Source organism: Erinaceus europaeus, chromosome 9, assembly GCF_950295315.1.
Source record: "Erinaceus europaeus chromosome 9, mEriEur2.1, whole genome shotgun sequence".
Lineage (NCBI taxonomy): Eukaryota > Metazoa > Chordata > Mammalia > Eulipotyphla > Erinaceidae > Erinaceus > Erinaceus europaeus.
In genome coordinates this window covers 112,649,739-112,669,223 of record NC_080170.1, presented here as the reverse complement: position 1 = coordinate 112,669,223, position 19,485 = coordinate 112,649,739, and the positions used below count along the sequence as shown (strand labels likewise).

Genomic DNA, 19,485 nt, shown 5'->3' with positions numbered 1-19,485 from the left:
CCATACTCAGTGACACAGAACAATTCCTTTTCCTTTTTTTTTTAATTATTATTTATTGAATAGAGACAGCTAGAAATCAAGAGGAAAGGGGGAGACAGACAGAGAGACAGAGAGACACCTACAACACAGCACCGCTTTACCACTGGGAAAGCTTTCCCCCTGCAGGTAGGGACTGGGCTCGAACCTGGGTCCTTGAACATTGTAACATGTGTGCTCAACCAGGTGCACCACCACCTGGCCCCACAGTTCCTCTTCCTTAAGTGTCAGTTATGTAGAGTGACTAACTTCCTTTCTAAAATAATCAGGTAAAGGGGGGGGCGGATAACAAGTGGAGAAATTTAATGTCCATGATCTCAGTCAGGTGATGAAGCTTAACATCAGTAGCAGTACATCAAGCTGGTAGTAACTAGCCTTAGCGTGATATGGAAAATCACCTACACCTTTGTCATCTTCCTCCAAAAATTCACCAATCCTCCTCAAACCTGTCAAAGTCAAGTCACAGAGGTCTGAGAAAACACCACAATCAAAAGAAACCTAAGGAAATGTACCTACAAAATAGTATCATGGGTGAGATCCTGGCACAGAAAAGAATATTAAGTGAGAAGAAAGGAAATTTGGCAAGTCTCACAGTGCCAGACCTTCTGGTGCCCTCAGAAATAAAAAAGAAAAGATGCACACAGACTTTCAAATCAACCACTGTAGGCGCCAGCGGTAGCAGAACCAGTGTATTAAATTTACCCAAAGCTAGAGAAAGAGGTTATTTCTGCTCATTCATATGAATCTTTACCTCTTTGTTATTTCTTAGCTACAATTTCAAACTTAAGATGTATTGTTTCTATTATGAGTTACTGAGTAGGAAGAGAGTAAACTCATTTTCTCCTCTTTCATTAGTGGCAATTCTACACTAAAGTCGTTATTTCTGCTCATTCATATGAATCTTTACCTCTTTGTTATTTCTTAGCTACAATTTCAAACTTAAGATGTATTGTTTCTATTATGAGTTACTGAGTAGGAAGAGAGTAAACTCATTTTCTCCTCTTTCATTAGTGGCAATTCTACACTAAAGTCGTTCTTTTTATTGGAAATTTAGGATTACCGACAGAATACATAATTTTTTTTAATTTAAGAAAGGATTTATTAACAAAACCATAGGGTAGGAGGGGTACAACTCCACACAATTCCCACCACCCAATCTCCATATCCCACCCCCTTCCTGATAGCTTTCCCATTCTGCATCCCTCTGGGAGCATGGACCCAGGGTCATTGTGGGTTGCAGAAGGTGGAAGGTCTGGCTTCTGTAATTGCTTCCCCGCTGAACATGGGCGTTGACTGGTCGGTCCATACTCCCAGTCTGCCTCTCTCTTTCCCTAAGAATACATAATTTACCCAAGTAGTTTTGTTACAAGTCTTCCAGGTGGCCCGTTGTTCACTTTCCTCAGTGGGACGTTATTTTCTCTCTGTCCAGTGGGATACCAATTGCTATTTCAAAATTGCATAATAGTTTTATCTTGCAAACTTGCCTTCCTGGTTTGAGTTGCTACAATATAGGTCAACTCTTGCCCCTTTACCGAAACAACTTGCACCTTCCTCCCATCAGGCAATAATAACTTTGGTAATGAGATCGTGTGGAAAAGTCACTGTCTTAAGGCATTAGACATTCATCCTGCAGTTTTTTTAAGTTTTAAATTACCGGAGCTTGAATCACAACAGTTCACTGAAAAATCTTTTAGGTGCAAGAGAGAGGAAAAAATAATAAAATAATAAAGAAATCGAAAGGAAAAGAAATGGGAGGAGTTCATAGCTTAAGGACTATTGTAATTTCCTCCATTTTCCTTAAAAAAAGGAAAAAAAAAAGTTAATGCGAAGGAAACAAAAAGAACCGGCCCTAGGGTTTCAAAGCTCGTGAAGCCCGGAATCCGTGAAAATCCTATTTCAAAGCGTCGCGTGAAATTGGCTTTGGAACTTCTCCCCCCATCATTCAGCTTCTGTATCTTTCTAGCAGTGTCCCGTGGGACGTCCCCCGAGAACACAGCAGCTGGCTGGAATCCCCGGACCTCACTTCTCCAACTGAATGTCGATGTGCAGGTGGAAAGACGAAAAAGACTTTGGCTAGGTCACCACGAAGCCCCCACCCACCCAGATCACAAGTACACTGCAACTGACCCTGAATGAACCACCCTGACCCCTCAAAATCCAGAAAACTCTGAACACCCCCCTCCCTCCATCTCCCCACCCCCACCCCCCCACCCCCACTTTGGTACTCGGATTGTGGCTGCCGCCAATCTCCCGCCTATGCCATCTTGGGCTCTTAGCATCTTCCAGGAAGCGAGACTTTCGCATTCAGATCACGTCTCCAGTGTCTTTGCGAACTTGAGCCAACTTTGCAAGACCCGCCAGGACCTGCTGGTATGAGCCCTTATTTTTATTTATCTATTTATTTTATTTTCCTCCTAAACTGACAAACTCACAGACTAGTTTACCAGAAATGGAAAACCTCTAGCTCCCACTCCTCAGACCCCGAGTTCTCTGCGCCCCCTCCCCCCACCCCGCACCCCAGATTCCAAACAAACTGAGCCCCAAGTCAGAGAGGCCGGATGCCCAGACTCGGAGACACCAGTGAGCTGGTCCCCGCAGGAGTGGGCGGGAGGGTTGCGGGCACCCCGAGTTACTTACAGCCCAGGGCGACCACCAGGTAGCGCAGCAGCAACAGAAGGAGGCGGTGGCGGCTCCTCGCCATCTTCCCGCTTGCCGGGGGCCAGCCGGCAGCTCCTGCGCCGCCAAGGGTCGGGAGGCCGGGGGCCGCTGAACCTCTGGGGCGGGAGAGCGGGTGGAGAGCAGAGGAGGGGACGCGGAGGGAGAGGGGCGGACCCTGAGCGCTGTCAGTTTCCCCCTTGCTGGGGCGCCTTTTCTGCCCGCTGCCTGCAGGCAGGTCTTTCCCAGCCTTGGGGCTGGAGGGGGGGAGTCTAAGAATCTGGGCTGTTCTTTGGGAGTTTTTTGGGTTTTTTTTGTTTTTTTTGCGGGGAGAGGTGGAAGGGATGCCAGGGGGCGGCCCGAAGAAGTCGGACGAGGTGTCCTAATGAGGGGACAGAAGGAGGTGAGGAGCGGAAGGGAAGCCCTGGCGGGGCGTCCCCCCCCCCCCCCAGCGCGGGCGGGATTGATCGGCTTTGTGTCTGGTCCGGCGCGGGGCTGCCAGCTGTCCCCAAGGCGAGGAGCCCGGGGACAGGCAGGGGGGGGTGACAGTGGAGGATGGGATCCTTGCCTGTCTAGCTCCAACCCTTCTCTTTCCTGTCACAAAACTTCTTGGGGGGGGGGGGTGTCAGCCTAGGGTTGGAGATTTGGGGGATTTTTTTTTCTAACCAACTGAGCGAAACTGTGGGGGAGGGAGGAGGAGTTGCTCTGAGAAGGTGGGGTTCCAGATCTGCCTTGGACTTGAAGGCAGGAGCAAAGATAAATAAAAATAAAATGAAACAAAACAATAAAGCCATCAGACTCGGGATGGGAGGCAGCTCTCAGATTTTAGTCATGGCTTTGGCCTCCTCCGCAGTGTGAGTTTATTTGGCTGCTTGGAGAGTTAAGGTGGTGGTGTTGGGGGGGGTGCGTCCTTTTGCTTTGCGTGTGTCAGAGTTGGAAGTTGAGCTCATGGTGTGAAATATTTATCATGTTTCTTTCCAGTTACATAACTGCCGCCTGTGGAGTTTTCCACATGTTCAAAAAAAAAAAAGTTTACAGCTGCCCTTTGTCAGGTTTATTTTTGGTCTACTGTGCTTTGGAAAGGCGAAACCCATTATATATGGTCTGCTGTGCGCTTTCAACCTGGCCGGAGCTTGACTATCGCACTCACTCCAAAGGCGAAATAGGCAAGTTTTAGATGTCTCCCTAGGGGGCAAAAAATAGCGCCTTGGAGAGTACTGACACAAGACAAGAAATTTTTACACACTGTTGTTGTTTTAAGGTAGGGTGATGGATGCAGTTCTGTGAAAAAGACTTGAATTAGTGATGCACACTCCAACGGTTTAGCTAAGTCAGTAGACATAGGTGACAGTTCTGTAAGCAGAGCAGCCAGAAAGTAAGCATCCCTGCTGTTTCCTTGCAGATGGTGATGGAAGCTTAGTACCTATGTCTTGGGGAGGACCAGGAAACCCAGAGTGGTCAGAAAGTTGTTGGCATTTACTTTTCTCATTCTTGCTTTTTCTCTTTTATCTCTACACACACAGACACACACACACATACACATTTAAACTTAATTATTTTAGAAGTATTTATTTTACCTCTAGGATTGTCACTGAGGTTCAGTTCCTCCATAGCTCCACCAGTCATTGCAATTATTTTTATTTCTTTTTCTTTCCTCTTTGACAGAGGGTAAAAGACATGGAAAATGAGGGGAAAGAGATAAGAAAAAGAAGAGATACCTGCAGCACTGCTCCACCTCTTGTGAAGCTTCACCTGATGGTGGAAACCAGGGGCTTGAAGCCTGGTTCCTGCTTGTGGTAACTTGTGCTCTCTACCAGGTGCATCACCACCAGATCCCCCAGAGAGAGAGAAATCTGGGCATATTGCTCAGCTCTGGCTTATACACTGCAGGGGCTAGAAACTGGGCCCTCTAGCATGCCAGTCCTGTGTCCTAGGGCATCAAGTTCTCTTCCAGGCCCAAGCATAAATATTAAACATTGATTATCCTGTGATAATAATAATAATAGATTCACTGAAGCAAAGTATTTGTCATAAAACTATGATGTGTCAGAAGCCTACAAATAATGGATGAGCAAGATAGGGCCTCTGCTCCTAATAAGCCAAGTGTCCAGGTGACAGAGACCCCAGCTTATAAAATATCTAATACCACATGACAAGTGGAGAGTGGAAAATAATAGCAGCTGTTTTTTATTGAGTGCTTTCTCATTGGTGGAGTCAAAGTAGTGCAATGTTTCCACTACTGTGAAGCGGTGAAGCAGGGCAGGTGTCTATCTTTCTCTCCCCCTCTCTGTCTTCCCCTCCTCTCTCCATTTCTCTGTCCTATCCAACAATGAGGACATCAATAATAGTAATAACTACAACAACAATAAAAACAACAAGGGTAACAAAAAGGAAATAAATATTAAAAAAAAAAAAAGAAAGAAAAGAATAGGAAACCTATCGGGAGTGGAGGGGATATGGAGTTCTGGTGGTGGGAATTGTGTGGAGTTGTACCCCTCTTATCCTATGGTTTTGTCAATGTTTCCATTTTATAAATAATTTTTTTAATATTGAATTCAACTTAGAATTCATTTCTCCAATTACACCAGTCATATTTGAAATTCTCAACAACCACATCAGGTCAGAATCTACCCTATTGACCAACAAGTAAAGAACAGTTCTATCATCACAGAAAGTTCTAGGAGCCATTGTTACCTTAGAATGGTGACTCCTGTAGGATTGGAGAGAATGGGGTGGGGAAAATAGCAGAATGGTTCTGCAAAGAGACTCTCATGCCTGAGGCTCCAAGGTTTCAGGTTCAGTCTCCCACACCACCATAGGCCAGAGTTGAGCAGTGCTTTGGTAAGAAAAGACAAAGGAAAAAAGAAAAAGAAAAAAGAAAGAACTGGAGAGAATGAGAGAATGGACTAGGGAGTGAGAGTCAGAATGTCAGACAAATTTGAAAACTTGTCCTTTTTCTGAGAAAAAAAAAAAAGGTGAAGGGATGATGTGGTCACAGTAGGCTAAGTGCAAAAGCAGTAGCTTCAAATAATATTCCACAGATCTGGCCAATAGGCTTACGTCCTTAATTAGATACAGGTGTGAGGAGAAGGCACGCAGCTGTAGGCGGGCCAGGAATGGTACACCTGATCAAGTGCACACATGACAGTGCATAAAGATCCGTTCACTAGACTCACCTGGATGCCTACTCGTTAATCTTCACATAGGTATGTCCCCCTCTTTTTTCCGTTAATAACCCCAAATACTTTTATTTTATTGTCTTTATTTATTGGATAGAGACAGCCAAAAATCAAGAGGAAAGGGGGCTAATAGAGAGGGAGAGGAGGGCCCAATCATAACGTGCTAGGTCAAAGCCGGGTTGACGCTTGCAGGGGTCTGTGATGAGGTGTTTGGCCATGGCCGGTGCGCCGCTATGTTTCACCGCTGGGGAGCCAGAGACTACCCGAACTGCCCCTGCGGCTCCAGACAGACTATGACCCACATAGTCAACGACTGCCACCTCTCCAGATTCAAAGGAGGTCTCGAAACTTTACATCAGGCTCAACCTGACGCTGTTGACTGGCTACGGAAGAAGGGCAAACGCTAGAAGAAGAAGAGAGGGAGAGAGACAGAGAGACACCTGCAACCCTGGCTTCACTACTTGCAAAGCTTTCCCCCTGCAGGCGGGGACCCAGGTCTTTGCGCATTGTAACATGTGCACTCCAGCAAGTGTGCTACCACCTGCCCCTCCGTCTCCCTCTCTTCCTCCTCCCCCCTTCACTTTCTCTCTGTCTTTAACCAATAATAAATATTTTTTAAGTTGTTGGTAAATAATATTGATGAAGGAAAAATCAATCCCAGGTCATCTCACCATGTTTCCTTTAAGATCTTGGCAGCAGAACTTGATTGGAGATAACTTCGAAAAATCCGGATCTTGGGAGTAGATCTTGGGCAGTAGCGCTCGAGTTAAGCGCAGGTGGCGCAAAGCGCAAGGACAGGCTTAAGGATCCTGGTTCAAGCCCCAGGCTTCCCACCTGCAGCGGAGTCGCTTCACAAGCGGTGAAGCAGGTCTGCAGGTGTCTATCTTTCTCTCCCCCTCTCTGTCTTCCCCTCCTCTCTCCATTTCTCTCTGTCCTAACAACGGTGACATCAATAATAACTACAACAACAATTTTTTTAAAAATAAGGGCAACAAAAGGGAAAACAAATATAAAAGAAAGTTTTTTTTAAAAAAATCTGGATCTTAACTGAGGAACAAAAACAGAACCATCCACTGTTCACAGCTTGTGGGTTGCCGTACAAGAAACACCTAACTATCCATCACCAGCTGTAGCTACTTGCAAGGACCCAGTCATGAGACTCACCTGGACGCCTACTTGTCAACCTTCACATAGGCATGCCCCTCAAGCACCTTTAAAATGTCCTGCTTTGCATCCTAGGAAACAGCAGTCTCCAAGTTTTCAACTCTCCTACTCTTCTGGACAGCCAGCTCCTGAAATAAGCTTTTCTTCCTCATTGTCAGTGCCTTGATTTCTGGGTCATGAACAATAAATAGATCCAGCTTATTGGCAACAACAGTTCTAGATGCAAGTTACACCTCTGAAATCATACAGTTTTGTAAAATTCGATTAAATCCCTAATAAGGGGGGGGAGGTTGAGTTACTTGGGCAGGTTCTGTGACCTTGATGTCAATATAAGGGCTCCCTGCTGCTGTTCCAGCCTCTGTGGAGAAATAGCATTGGAGTCTTCAGAAGTCACAATTGTGTAAATTGATAGAGAGAGAAAAAGGAGAAAAAAGTGGTCTGGAAGGTGACGCAGTGGCTAAGGCACTGGACTCTAAAGAATGAGGCCCTGAGTTCAGTCCCCGGCAGCATGTGTACCAGAACGGCATCTGCTTCTTTTCTTTCCTCCTATCTTCCTCATTAATAAGTAAAACACTTTTAAAAAAAGAAAAGGAGTCAGGCAGTAGTGCAGCGGGATAAGTGCACATGGTATAAAACACAAGGACCTGCATAAGGATCCCGGTTCGAGCACCCGGCTCCCCACCTGCAGGAGAGTGGCTTCACAGGCGGTGAAGCAGGTCTGCAGGTGTCTATCTTTCTCTCCCCCTCTCTGTCTTCCCCTCCTCTCTCCATTTCTCTCTGTCCTATCCAACAACGGCATCAATAACTACAACCATAAAAAAATAAATAAGGGCAACAAAAGGGAAAATAAATAAATAAAATTTAAAAAAAAAAGAAAAAGCAAAAAGGAGAAAAAGATAACACAGTACCAAAGCTACTTCCAGTACAGTGGAGACCTGCTTAAATGGGTTGTGTGCAAAAACAAAACAAACGAATGAAAGCAGGTGCACTGTGCAAGTCATGGTCAGCGCCATCTTGCAGGGGGGCAGTGCTGTGAACCTGTGCAGCTACTTCCTGTCCTGTTGGGCACAGGAGACTCCTCACCCTTACTCTCACCTTGGGGATGATGTCCTGGTTTACCTCCACCATGAGTTCATTTCTGCCTTCTAGAACACCAAGTCATGAGCATTCTTGATTCCTCCTTTTTATGTGATTTAATTTATTGCCAATATTTGCCAGGGCAGAAGGAAATAAACCAGTGTGAGATAATATGAGCAATGATCACATCTCTTGAAAAGACACCTTAGGGTGAGGAAGATTTGTTGTGTGTGTTCTTTTGTAGAATTAAAACATGGTTTCTAAAAAAAAGGGGGGGAGACTTTTGCTTTGAGAAAAACAACTTCAAGAGAATGAGAAGACAAAGTTTGTCAGGTGAAACTGCCTTTAGAGGATACAGAAACGGTGGGGAGGGGATAACATAATGACTCTGCAAAAACGACTCTCATTCCTGAGGCTCAATCCCTTGCCCCCCATCAGAAGCCAGGGCTGAGCCGTGCTCTGATAAACAAAAATAAGATAAAATGAAGGATACAGGGAGTCGGGCGGTAGCACAGTGGGTTAAGCACAGGTGGCGCAAAGCACAAGGACCAGCGCAAAGATCCCAATTAGAGCCCCCGGCTCCCCACCTGCAGGGGAGTCACTTCACAAGTAGTGAAGCAGGTTTGCAGGTGTCTATCTTTCTCTCCCCTTCTCTGTCTTTCCCTGCTCTCTCCATTTCTCTCTGTCCTATCTAACAACAACAACAATAACTACAACAACAAAAAAACAGCAAGGGCAACAAAGGGGAATAAATAAATATTAAAAAAAAAAAAAGGATACAGGAAAAGTTGGGCCACTTCCAGGAAGTCTTTTGCAAAGGTTTATTTAATACACTAAAACCAAACCTAGAAACAAAAGGACAGCTTCAGGGATACCACCACTATTCCTGCTGAACTAACCTTCTTGAAATAATGGAGAATAGTTAAGACCAAATGTGGGTTTTGTCTTAGGAGGAAGTTTGAGGAATTGTGGTCCTGAAGGTAGGAGGATATAGGTATCTTCTGTTCCTCTCTGATTGTCCCCACATCTTGCCCGCCCTTAGCTCTCCAGTCATTCCCCACTTCCATCTGTATAAAAGACTGATACTTCTTGGAGGGAGAGAGGTTGATGGACTCCAGCTCCTGATTACTGGTTGGAAAAGTTTGTATGACAGAGTTTAGTTTTCTGTGGCACCAGGAACTGTACCTTTCAGTATTGCAATGACGGATACATGTCACTATGCATTTGCCCAATCCCATAAAATGTCCAGCACTGAAAGTGAATGCTAATGCAAACTGTGATTTTCATTGTGATTGTGAGATAGTGCTGTGTCAGTAGAAGTTTGTCAGTTGAAGCAAGTACTCTTCTGTGAGGAGTGTTGATAAAGGTGGGGGCTGCCCATATGTAGGCAAAGCAGAACAGATGGGATATCTTTGTACCTGCTGCTTAATTTTACTGTCAAGGCAAACCTGCTCTTAAAAAAAATAGTCTCGTAGCAAAACTAAAACAAATCAAATAAGGAAGACCTAGAGAAATAACATGAGAAAGAGCAGTCCAAATGTTACGAAAGGGGTTGGAAGAGGATCAGGAGCCAAATGGTGAGGTATTTACAATGTCAAATGCAAAAAAAAAAAAAGTCTTGTTTCTTGCATTTCATAATTGCAAGAACATTGCCCTTGGACAATACAGAAGACAATCTTCCAAATAGCTTTATAGATGTATGTTCTATGCCTAATAAAGTGTAAAAATGAATGCATAAGCTAAACACAAATAGTACAATGATTACAGGCATCAGCAGCAGAAGGTTAAAAGGAACAGCAATAGTTAATGCCACTTCATGAATAAGTGGGATGGTAGAAAGGGAGATAGGAGGGGAAATACCATGGGAGTCCCTTTAAACTCTTCTGTTCTCCATGATCCTCCTGGCTCTTCCCCACAGCCAACTCTCCCATGTGTCATAGTCCCTGTCATGCTGACACTATAAGCAGCTTGTCAGGTAAACATAAATGGGGACTTGTGTGTCAGGACATCTTCTCATTTCCCATTCTTTCCACCCACTCTGATTCTGAATTTGGAGTAATGTTGGGGAGGTGTCAAGGCACATTTCCAAAAACAAGCAAGGAAGGAGATGGCTTGGGTTTAAATCGAGTGACTTCTCACAACCTCTCAGATTTGGTATTCCTGTGTTGGATGGGTTATTTTTCCTCCTCAGTGTGGAGAAGGTGCTAGAAAGTGTGCCCACACTATGCAATTTACAGAAGAGAGAAAGAGAGAGAAAATGCCTTCCAGTTTCAGAACCATAGTTCCCAAGTGTTTCTTTCTCAAATGAATTTTAAATTCCACTGGGTAAAGTTTAAGATCTCTAACTAGTGGGTTCCTCATGTCTTATGTCTTATCATCATCTCCTCAGATTATTTCTGGAATATGCTTGATTTCAAATTCCATTCTGAGGGGCCCACAAGTGTACTCATGTTTGTGCTGGAACCACAGCCCTTTCCAGCCAAGTAAATCTACTCAGAGATGCCTACAGTGTCCCACTAAGAAACACTTCTTACATGCTCAAGTAACATCTTTCCATCTTTTCCTTAAGTACTATCTTTCCTCAAGTACACAGTGCTCAAGATGTACTTCCAAGTTTAAAAAAAAAAAATCACTAGACACATCTGGTTCTAGTCACTACAAGCAAGAAAATTCTTTCAGATACTCAACTTCAAAATTACCAAGATGGCCTTATTGCCAATCCAATTACGTGAAGTCCACCAGGGACTGGCAAACTAGGTATTCCTGCTGCCTTTTGAAGAAAGCACATTTGTTATTAATGTGGTGGTTGGTTTCCTCACTGAATAACTGGCACTTTCAAAGAGAATTAGGAAAGAGGGAAAGAGGAAAACAATTTTTAATTACATTTGATCTTAACCAAATGACTAAGAACCAATGACTTTTTTTTTTGATAAGACAGAGAAATTGAGAGAGGAGGGGAAGATAGAGAGGGAGAGAGACAGATAGACACCTGCAGATCTGCTTCACTGCTTAAGAAGTGACCCCCCTGCAGGTGGGGAGTCAGGCTCAAACCGGGATCCTTGTGTGGGTCCTTGTGCTTTATAATATGTACGTTTAACCTGGGGCACCACTGCCCAGCCCCAGAAGCATGATTTTTTTTTAATTGAATTTCCTTTTGAGAAGAGCTAGCACTTCACAAACAAAACAAAGTCAAACAGGTGCCAAGTGGTGGCCCACCTGGTAGAGTGTACATTACCAGGCATAAGGACCTGCATTCAAGCCCTCAGTTCCCACCTGCAGAAAGGAAACCTTAAGAGCAGTGGAGCAGTGCTGCAGGTGTCTCTCCTTTTCTCTCTCTCTCTCTCTCTCTCCCTCTTTCTCTCTCTCATACTACCCTCCCTCTCTATTCTATCATATGAAAAAAAATGGCTGCCAGAATCAATGCATTTGTAGTGCAGTGAACCACAGGAAAAAAAAAAAAAAGTCAAAAGATGCAGAAGGATCAGTTAGTCTATAATGGGGTTGTAATGAGAAAAACTTGTTGTGAACTTAGCAACAATATCCAATTATATCTCCTTCCCCACATCCATTTCAGTTAAGAATGATGAGGCCCATTAGACCGCGAATAAATCCCTCTCTCCATTGTTACTGGTCATCTCTATCAGGAACAACAAAATAGACCGACCCCTTTGTGCCCCCCCCCATAGGACCTCGACCTCAACTTGGATCAACAACAGTAGAGAATGTTCCATCCTCTGAACGGAGACAGGACAACATACTCTATGCTACACCTGAGGAATATGGGTCCTGATATTGGGGCAGCTTGGAACATTCCTACTCATGACCACAGAATGTGAACTCAAATCTACAGGGAAGCAGAGGTCACATAGGCTCCTAAGCTGAATATGGGCCCCAGATCATATCAATTTGATGGGGTTTACAGTCAACAATATTTATGCACCTTTCCCATATTTGGGAGCTACTCTCTTCCCTGATGCAGCTTTCTGGCCCTTTTTCCAGCCATGATATCATCTCCCCAGACAATAACTAGGATCCACCTGCATATCAGAGGTCAGGCTCAGGGAAAAAAAAAAAACTAGTATAGCCACAGGCCCTTTGGAATATAACTAAAATATGACTACTAGCTATCTACAAAAGAGAGACCCCCCCCACCTCCAACTCTTCATCTGCACTACTCCAGCCTTTTGGTTCATGATTAGTCAACAACTGTTTTGGCTTTATATGTTAACTCTCTTTTCAGCCACCAGGTTCCAGATGCTAACATGATGCCAACCAGACTTCCCTGGACAGACAACCCCACCAATGTGTCCTGAAGCTCTGATTCCCCAGAACCCTGCTCCACTAGGGAAAGAGAGAGGCAGCCTGGGAGTATGGATCAACCTGTCAACGCCCATGTTCAGTGGGGAAGCAATTACAGAAGCCAGACCTTCCACCTTCTACATCCCACAATGACGACCTTGGATCCATACTCCCAGAGGCTTAAAGAATAGGAAAGCTATCAGGGGAGGGGATGGGATACTGAGTTCTGGTGGTGAGAAATGCATGAAGCTGTACCTCTCTTATCCTGTGGCTTTGTCAATGTTTCCTTTTTATAAATATTTTTTTAAAAAAAGAATGATGAGACCCAGAAATTTCAGAGCCAACTTTTAAATAAGTACTATGTTTGTCTTTCTATTTCAGTCCCCAAAGCAGTATAGATCTCTCTGCATTGCTGGGTATCACATCTTACCACTTGGTCCAAGCTATTAATATTAACTTCTTGCCTAGAATAAGTACAATTAATATGTATCTTTGATTTAGAGTAAGTAAAGAACTCGCCAGTGGGTTGCAGGAAGCAGTACAACTTCATCTCAGCTTCTTGCATCTGGGGTTATCAAACACAGCTGAGAGAATACAGAAAAGATTTGGGACTGATTCAATAATTATTCCATTTAGTCAATGTTCTCCAGAAGTCTCCTAAAGACAATGATATCAGGGCTGGGCATTGATGCAGCTGGTTGAGCGTAAAGATTAAACCCCTGGTCCCCACCTGCAAAGAGTAAATTTCATAAGTGAAGCAGAGCTACAGTGTCTCTCTTTCTCTCCTTATTTATCTCTCCCCACTTCTTAATGTCCTGTCAAATAAAAAGAAAAGAGAGAGAGAGAAGGAAAAAAAAATGATGGCTGGGAGCAGTGGATTTGTGGGTGCAGGCAACAAACTCTAGCAAGAACCCTGGCGGCAATGAAAATAAATCAATTAATTAATTTTAAAAAATAGCAATGGTTAACATTCATGGAGTCCTATATATATATATATATACATATATATGTATATATATATATATATATATGCATGGCACTTATAAAGTGCTTACATGTGTGAGTTCACAAATAACTTAGTGAGGAGGTACTATGTTATTTTCTATATGAGAACAAACATGTAGAAAAGTTAGTATGCATTCCAACAGATGCCAGATAAATCTGAACACATGTAGCAAGAAACAGACGCTTGTGATGTACCTGATATTTACTATGTATCCTGAACTCATTTTTCTCTGTTGTTTTTGTTTACACCTCCTTTGTATTGCACAATTAAATTCTTTTTTTTTTTCTGCAGGGTTTTGGTGCCTGAACTATGAATCCACTGCTTTTGGCGGCCAACTTTTTCTCCATTGTTGTTGCTGTTATTGTCGCTGCTGCTGCTGCTGCTATTGTTGGATAGGACAGAGAATTTGAGAGAAGAGGGGGAAACAGAGGGAGAGAAAGATAGACACTTGCAGACCTGCTTCATCACTTAGGAAGCAACCTCCCTGCAGGTGGGGAGCCAGGGGCTCGAACCAGGATCCTTCAGCCATTCCTTGTGCTTCGCTTCGTACTATGTGTGCTTAACCGGGTAAGCCACTGCCCCCTTCCCAATTAAATTCTTAATGCCCAGTGGAACGCTATACTATAACTTTTTATTGAGCCTCTCAATTTTGTTTTTTCACCTTTAAAATATTTGATATAGGGTTAAAGAACATAAATGAACTTGATCTCCCTTGTAATGACAAAAATGGAGATGAAAAAAAAAAAACACAGAATTTCCACTTCTGAATGAAAGGAATTTCCACAAATGTTTTGTGTCTGTCCCCTTTATAGCAGGTGGATGCTGTAGTTTTTCTGGGATGTTATTTTTGGCTCTTGTGAAGAAAGCAGCAGATTAATATTTAATGTCATAACTGATAATGCAGCAATGACAACATGCTGTCTACCACACAAGCCAAGATTAAGGAACACTCAAGAAAGGGCCTTTTTTCACTTACCCCCCCCCAAAAAAAATACACTCAAACACTAATCCAAAGAGACATCTGGACCCCTCTGTTTCTAACTGCATTGTTCACAATAGCCAAAGAGTAGAAGCAGGCAAAATGCCCATGGACAGAAGACTGACTAAAGATATTTTGGGATATTAACTCCATGCAATGCTACTAAGATGATTTTGTGTCATTTGGGAAAAAATAGGTGAAACTAGAGGTGATTATGCTTAGCAAAATAAGTAAAAAGATAAAAGATGGGGCCGGGCGGTGGCACACCTGGTTAAGCATACACATTACAGTGTACAAGGACCTGGGTTCAAGCCCCTGGTTCCCACCTACAGGGGGAAAATTTTACAAGTGGTGAAGCAGTATTGCAGGTGTCTCTCTGTTTCTCTCCCCCTCTGTCTTCCCCATCTCACTTTCTCTCAATCTCTATCCTTAAATAAATAAATAAATAAATAAATAAATAAATAAAAAGATAACAACTCGTGGAATCTAGAGATCTGATACACATGAACTTGAAAAGAAAAAAATAAACAAGTGAATAAACTGTCTCAAAGACTGAGAATTCTGCTTTGTGAGCACTGTGGTGGTTATCACTGGGAGGTGGGAAGGTGGGTACATAGAGCTTTGATGGTGGATGCTGTGTGGAGCTATATCCTACAATCTTACTATCGTGTGACCCACGGTTAATCACAAATAAAAAGTGTAATGTAAAAGAAAAGGGTCTATTTTCTTACAAGTAACCTATCTCGCTGTTTCAGACTTAAAGCTAGCCACGCGCCTTGTAAATGTGCACACAGCAAAGACATGGAATAGTTCTTGCCCTCCCCGCCCCCATGAAAGTCTACGGTTATGAAGGCCAAGATGTTGGTTTCCTGAAGTGCAAGGAATTATCATGGCAAAGACAGTTCAAATGCATGTCTGCTGGCTTAGAGCCAGAGAACACAGTAGCAGACAGCCATGGAGACTTTGAAGATACCCCATGAGGTAGGTGCTTTTTAATTAGCAGGATGCGGGATCAGAGACCATGGAAATGGCCATCCGTTCCTTCCTAGGACAGGGATTAAACATCCTGAAGTTCTGAACATCTTACGTGGAGATAAGCTGGCCATTCTAGAAGCCACTTTTTAATGTTTCATAGAAACACTCTTTGCTAATTTGTCAAACATGTCTGGAATTTGGGTTTTCTTTCTTTTTTTCTATTTTCCTGGATAGGACAGAGAAATTGAGAGAGGAGGGGAAGATAGAGAGGGAGAGAGAAATGTAGACACCTGCAAACCTGCTTTACTGCTCACAAAGCAGCCCCCCTGCAGGTGGGGAGCAGGGACTCGAACCCGGGTCCTTGACATGGTAATATTTGTGTTGAACAGGGTTTGCCATCATCACCCAGCCCCTTAAAATTTGGGTTCTTCATACAGAAAGAAAGAAAGAAAGAAAGAAAGAAAGAAAGAAAGAAAGAAAGGAGACAAAGGAAAAAAAAAAAACAAAAAACAGAACCAAAGCCCAAGATCTTAAAGGTATTTTCAAATTCAAAAGTGGACTCCTGTCTGAGTCTTCAAATTCAGAGATAAAAAACAAGAATATCTTCTAATACGAAAATCATCTCACATGGCTGCAGAAAAGTTCATCAATACAATAAGCAACACTTGAGCAGCAACTATGGGCCTTTCCTTTCCTGTCCCCAGTCACTGAAAACACAGATATATACACTTAGAACTCTCATAAACAGTTTGAAGCATAGCTTCTCTTCTATCCTCATAGGTCAAGAATGTTAGAACAGTGGTCCAGGAGATGGTGCAGTGGATAAAGCATTGGATTCTCTAGCATGAGGCCCTGAGTTCAGCCCCTGGCAGCACATGTACCAGAGTGATGTCTGCTTCTTTCTCTCTCTCCTCCTATCTTTCACATTAATAAATTTAAAAAAAGAAGAAGAAGAAGAATGTTAGAACAGAAAGGACATAAAGATAGAAAAAAGAATTCTCTGTCTTCCCCTCCTCTCTCCATTTCTCTCTGTCCTATCCAACAACAACAGCATCAATAACTACAACAATAAAACAAGGGCAACAAAAGAGACTAAATAAATAATTTTTTTTTAAAAAAAGAAAAAAGAGTGGTGGTTTTTTGTTTTTTTAACTCTTTTTTGTTTTTTTTTGGAGTGGTGTCTATAAGACCGTCTGTTTCCTTTCTTCTTTCCTGATCCTCCTTCCATTGTCACTTTGCTTTCTGCTCTCCCTACAGTCTAGAGCTTCCAGTTGTTGACCGAGATGGTTAAAGAGACTCTACTACTGTTTAGTCAGATCTTTTCCACAGCATAATGCAGTGAAAAAATCTGGCCCAACTTGACACCAGAGTTCTGTTCAACTCTGGCTTCTGGCAGTACTTGGCTTTGAACCTCGAACCTTTGATGCCACAGGCATGAAGGCTTTTCTGCATAACCATTTTATTACCTTAACTTCACCAATAGTTTAGAATTTTTTTTTTCTGCCAGAATATTGCTCAGCTCTGGTTTATGGTAGTGTGAGAAATGGGGGATTGAACCTGGAACCTTAGAACCACAAGCATGAGAGTCTCTTTGCATAACCATTATGCTATCTACCTGGTCCTAGTTTAGAATTAAAAGGAGTGTCACTTTTTTTTTGTTTTAAATTTAATTATTTATTTATTACCAGACCACTGCTCATCTCTGATGTACGGTGATGCTGAGCTAGGAACCTGGAAATGGTGCCTCCCTCAGGCATGAAATTCTTCTTGCATAATCATTATGCTGGTACCTGAATCAATTATAAGAGGGCCTACCTTTGTTTCTCTTTCATGGTATAAATAGCAATGGGAGGTTAGTGGTGCTGGAATTCTCTCAGTTTAACTACAGGTATTTGGTTAAGTCAGCCCTGGTTTACGTTGGTGTGGGGGATTGAACCTGAAACTTTGGAGCCTCAGGCAAGAGAGTCTCCTTGCATACCCATTATGCTATCTACCGCCACCCATAAAATGTCAGTCTTTCTTTTTCTTTCTTTTTCTTTTTCTTTTCTTTTTTTTTTTTTTTTTGCCTCCAAGGTTATTGGTGGGGCTCAGTGCCTGCACCACGAATCCACTGCTCCTGGAGGCCATTTTTCCTTTTTTATTACCATGGTTGTTTTACCATTGTTGTGGTTATTATTATCATTATTATTGGTGTAATTGTTGTTAGATAGGACAGAGAGAAATGGAGAGTGGAGGGGAAGACAGAGAGGGGGAGAGAAAGATAGACATTTGCAGGCCTGCTTCACCACCTGTGAAGCAACTCCCCTGCAGGTGGGGAGCCACAGGCTTGAACCGGGATCCTTCTGGCCCTTGTGCTTTGTGCCACGTGCACTTAACGGACTGCGCTACCACCCGACCCCCAAAATGTCATTATTTCTAAAAGACACACAGACAGAAACTGAGAGTGAAAGGTTACAATACCTGTAATTTACATTAAAATACTTCAGAAAAAACACGAGAGCGAAATGTGACAAACCATTAACCTAGGTGGTGGGTATGTGTTATGTGCTCTACCAGTTTTCTGATGTTTTGTGCAATTAAAATATCTTATGCATATTTCACAGATGTTTCAAATTTTCATACACATAACAGTAATTGTCATAAACAGTTAACTTCATCGTCACAAAGGAAGGATCAAAAAGTATTGAATTCAGTGCCCTTTCTCCCTGAATACTAGTAGGCTGGCTCTTCAAAAACAGATAAATTTCTTTGCTGTATTTGTAGAAAGGTGATAAGCCAGCAGACAGGCATTTGAACTTCTATCTCTGCCTAAGATTTATATTTATAAGGCACATGGCAAGCTTTATAAGTCTGAGGAAGTAACAACAGTTAAAACATCTCTTTTCTAGGACCACTTATACACTAGATCTAAGAGAAATGATTACTATCAAAACAAAGTTAATTTTGCAAATATTTTAAATTTTTACTAACTTGCTTATTTATTTATTTATTTTGGATAGAGATAGATAAACTGGGAGGTGAGGGTGAGATAGGGAGAGAGAAAGAGATCCCTACAGTACTGACTTATTACTTACGAAGCTTTCCCCTGCAGTAGAGACCGGGGACTTGAATCTGGGTCCCTGTGCACTGTAACATGTATACTCTACCAGGCTGCCACTGCCTGGCCCCTTAACAAAGGAAGGCTTGACTGAGAGTTGGAAGACCAATTCATTGGGGAGAAAAATAAAAACCTCTCACTCACCCCCCCCCCACCTATCTATCTCTCATTTTTCTCATTCTAACCAATTATTTTTAAAATTTTTTAAAATTTTTTATATTTATTTTTCCTTTTGTTCTCCTTGTTGTTTTCCATTGTTGTATTTATTATTGTTGTTGTTACTGATGTCGTCGTTGTTAGATAGGGAAGAGAGAAATGGAGAGAGAAATGGAAGACAGGGAGAGAGAAAGATAGACACCCGCAGACCTGCTTCGCCTTGTGAACGACTCCCCTGCAGGTGAGGAGCTGGGGGCTCAAACCCGGATTCTTATGCGGGTCCTTGCGCTTTGCATCATGTGCGCTTAACTCGCTGCGCTACCGCCCAACTCCCTTAAATATTTATTTATTTATTTATATTTTATTTATTTGTTGGATAGAGACAGAAAGTGAGAGGGAAGGGGGTGATAGAAAGGGAGAGAGACAGAGAGACACCTGCAGCACTGCTTCACCACTTGTGAAGCTTTCCCCCTGCAGGTGGGGACTGGGGGCTTGAACCTGGGTCCTTGAGCACTGTAACATGTGCGCTCAACCAGGTGCACCACCACCTGGCCCCCCAAAATTTATTTTTATGTATCACATATGTGAGAGAGAATTTTACATGAGCTAGAGAAAGAGAGAAGGAAAAGGTAAAGGATAGGGAGGGAAAGAGAAGGAGAGGGAAATAAAGGAGAGGGAGAGAGAGGGGGAAGGGAGGAGCAAGAGAACCTCTCTGTTCTATAAAATGCTAGAATCTGGGGAAGTGGGTGGGGAAGAAAAAAAATGCTAGAATCAAACTGGGGACCTCAAACATGCAAGTCTAACGCTGTTAACAGTTAACCTATCATCTTCCTAGCCACCCAAATAATTCTTTTTTAATTCT

General features: G+C 42.9%; 1 protein-coding gene and 1 long non-coding RNA gene across 6 annotated transcripts in view; one reads left to right on the top strand and one right to left on the bottom strand.

The window, feature by feature from the left end:
* JAM2 (junctional adhesion molecule 2) overlaps positions 1-3,180 on the bottom strand; it is a 70,718-nt gene extending 67,538 nt beyond the window's left edge. The window contains exon 1 of one of the 4 annotated variants that reach the window (XM_016186727.2): positions 2,674-3,180. In XM_016186727.2, coding sequence (XP_016042213.1) covers positions 2,674-2,737 — 64 coding nt within the window. In that variant the 5' untranslated portion in view covers positions 2,738-3,180. The remainder of the gene's footprint in view (positions 1-2,673) is intronic. The other 3 variants (XM_060198566.1, XM_060198565.1, XM_016186726.2) reach the window with 3 other exon arrangements.
* On the top strand, positions 1,682-16,419 carry LOC132540488 (uncharacterized). Of its 2 annotated transcripts, XR_009551694.1 has the most exons (4): positions 1,682-2,406; positions 13,708-13,983; positions 15,151-15,376; positions 16,151-16,419. It is a non-coding gene; the product is annotated as an uncharacterized LOC132540488 (long non-coding RNA). The 2 variants fall into 2 exon arrangements; XR_009551693.1 differs by lacking the exons at positions 15,151-15,376; positions 16,151-16,419 and having other exon boundaries at positions 13,708-14,945.
* The last annotated feature ends 3,066 nt before the right edge of the window (positions 16,420-19,485 follow it).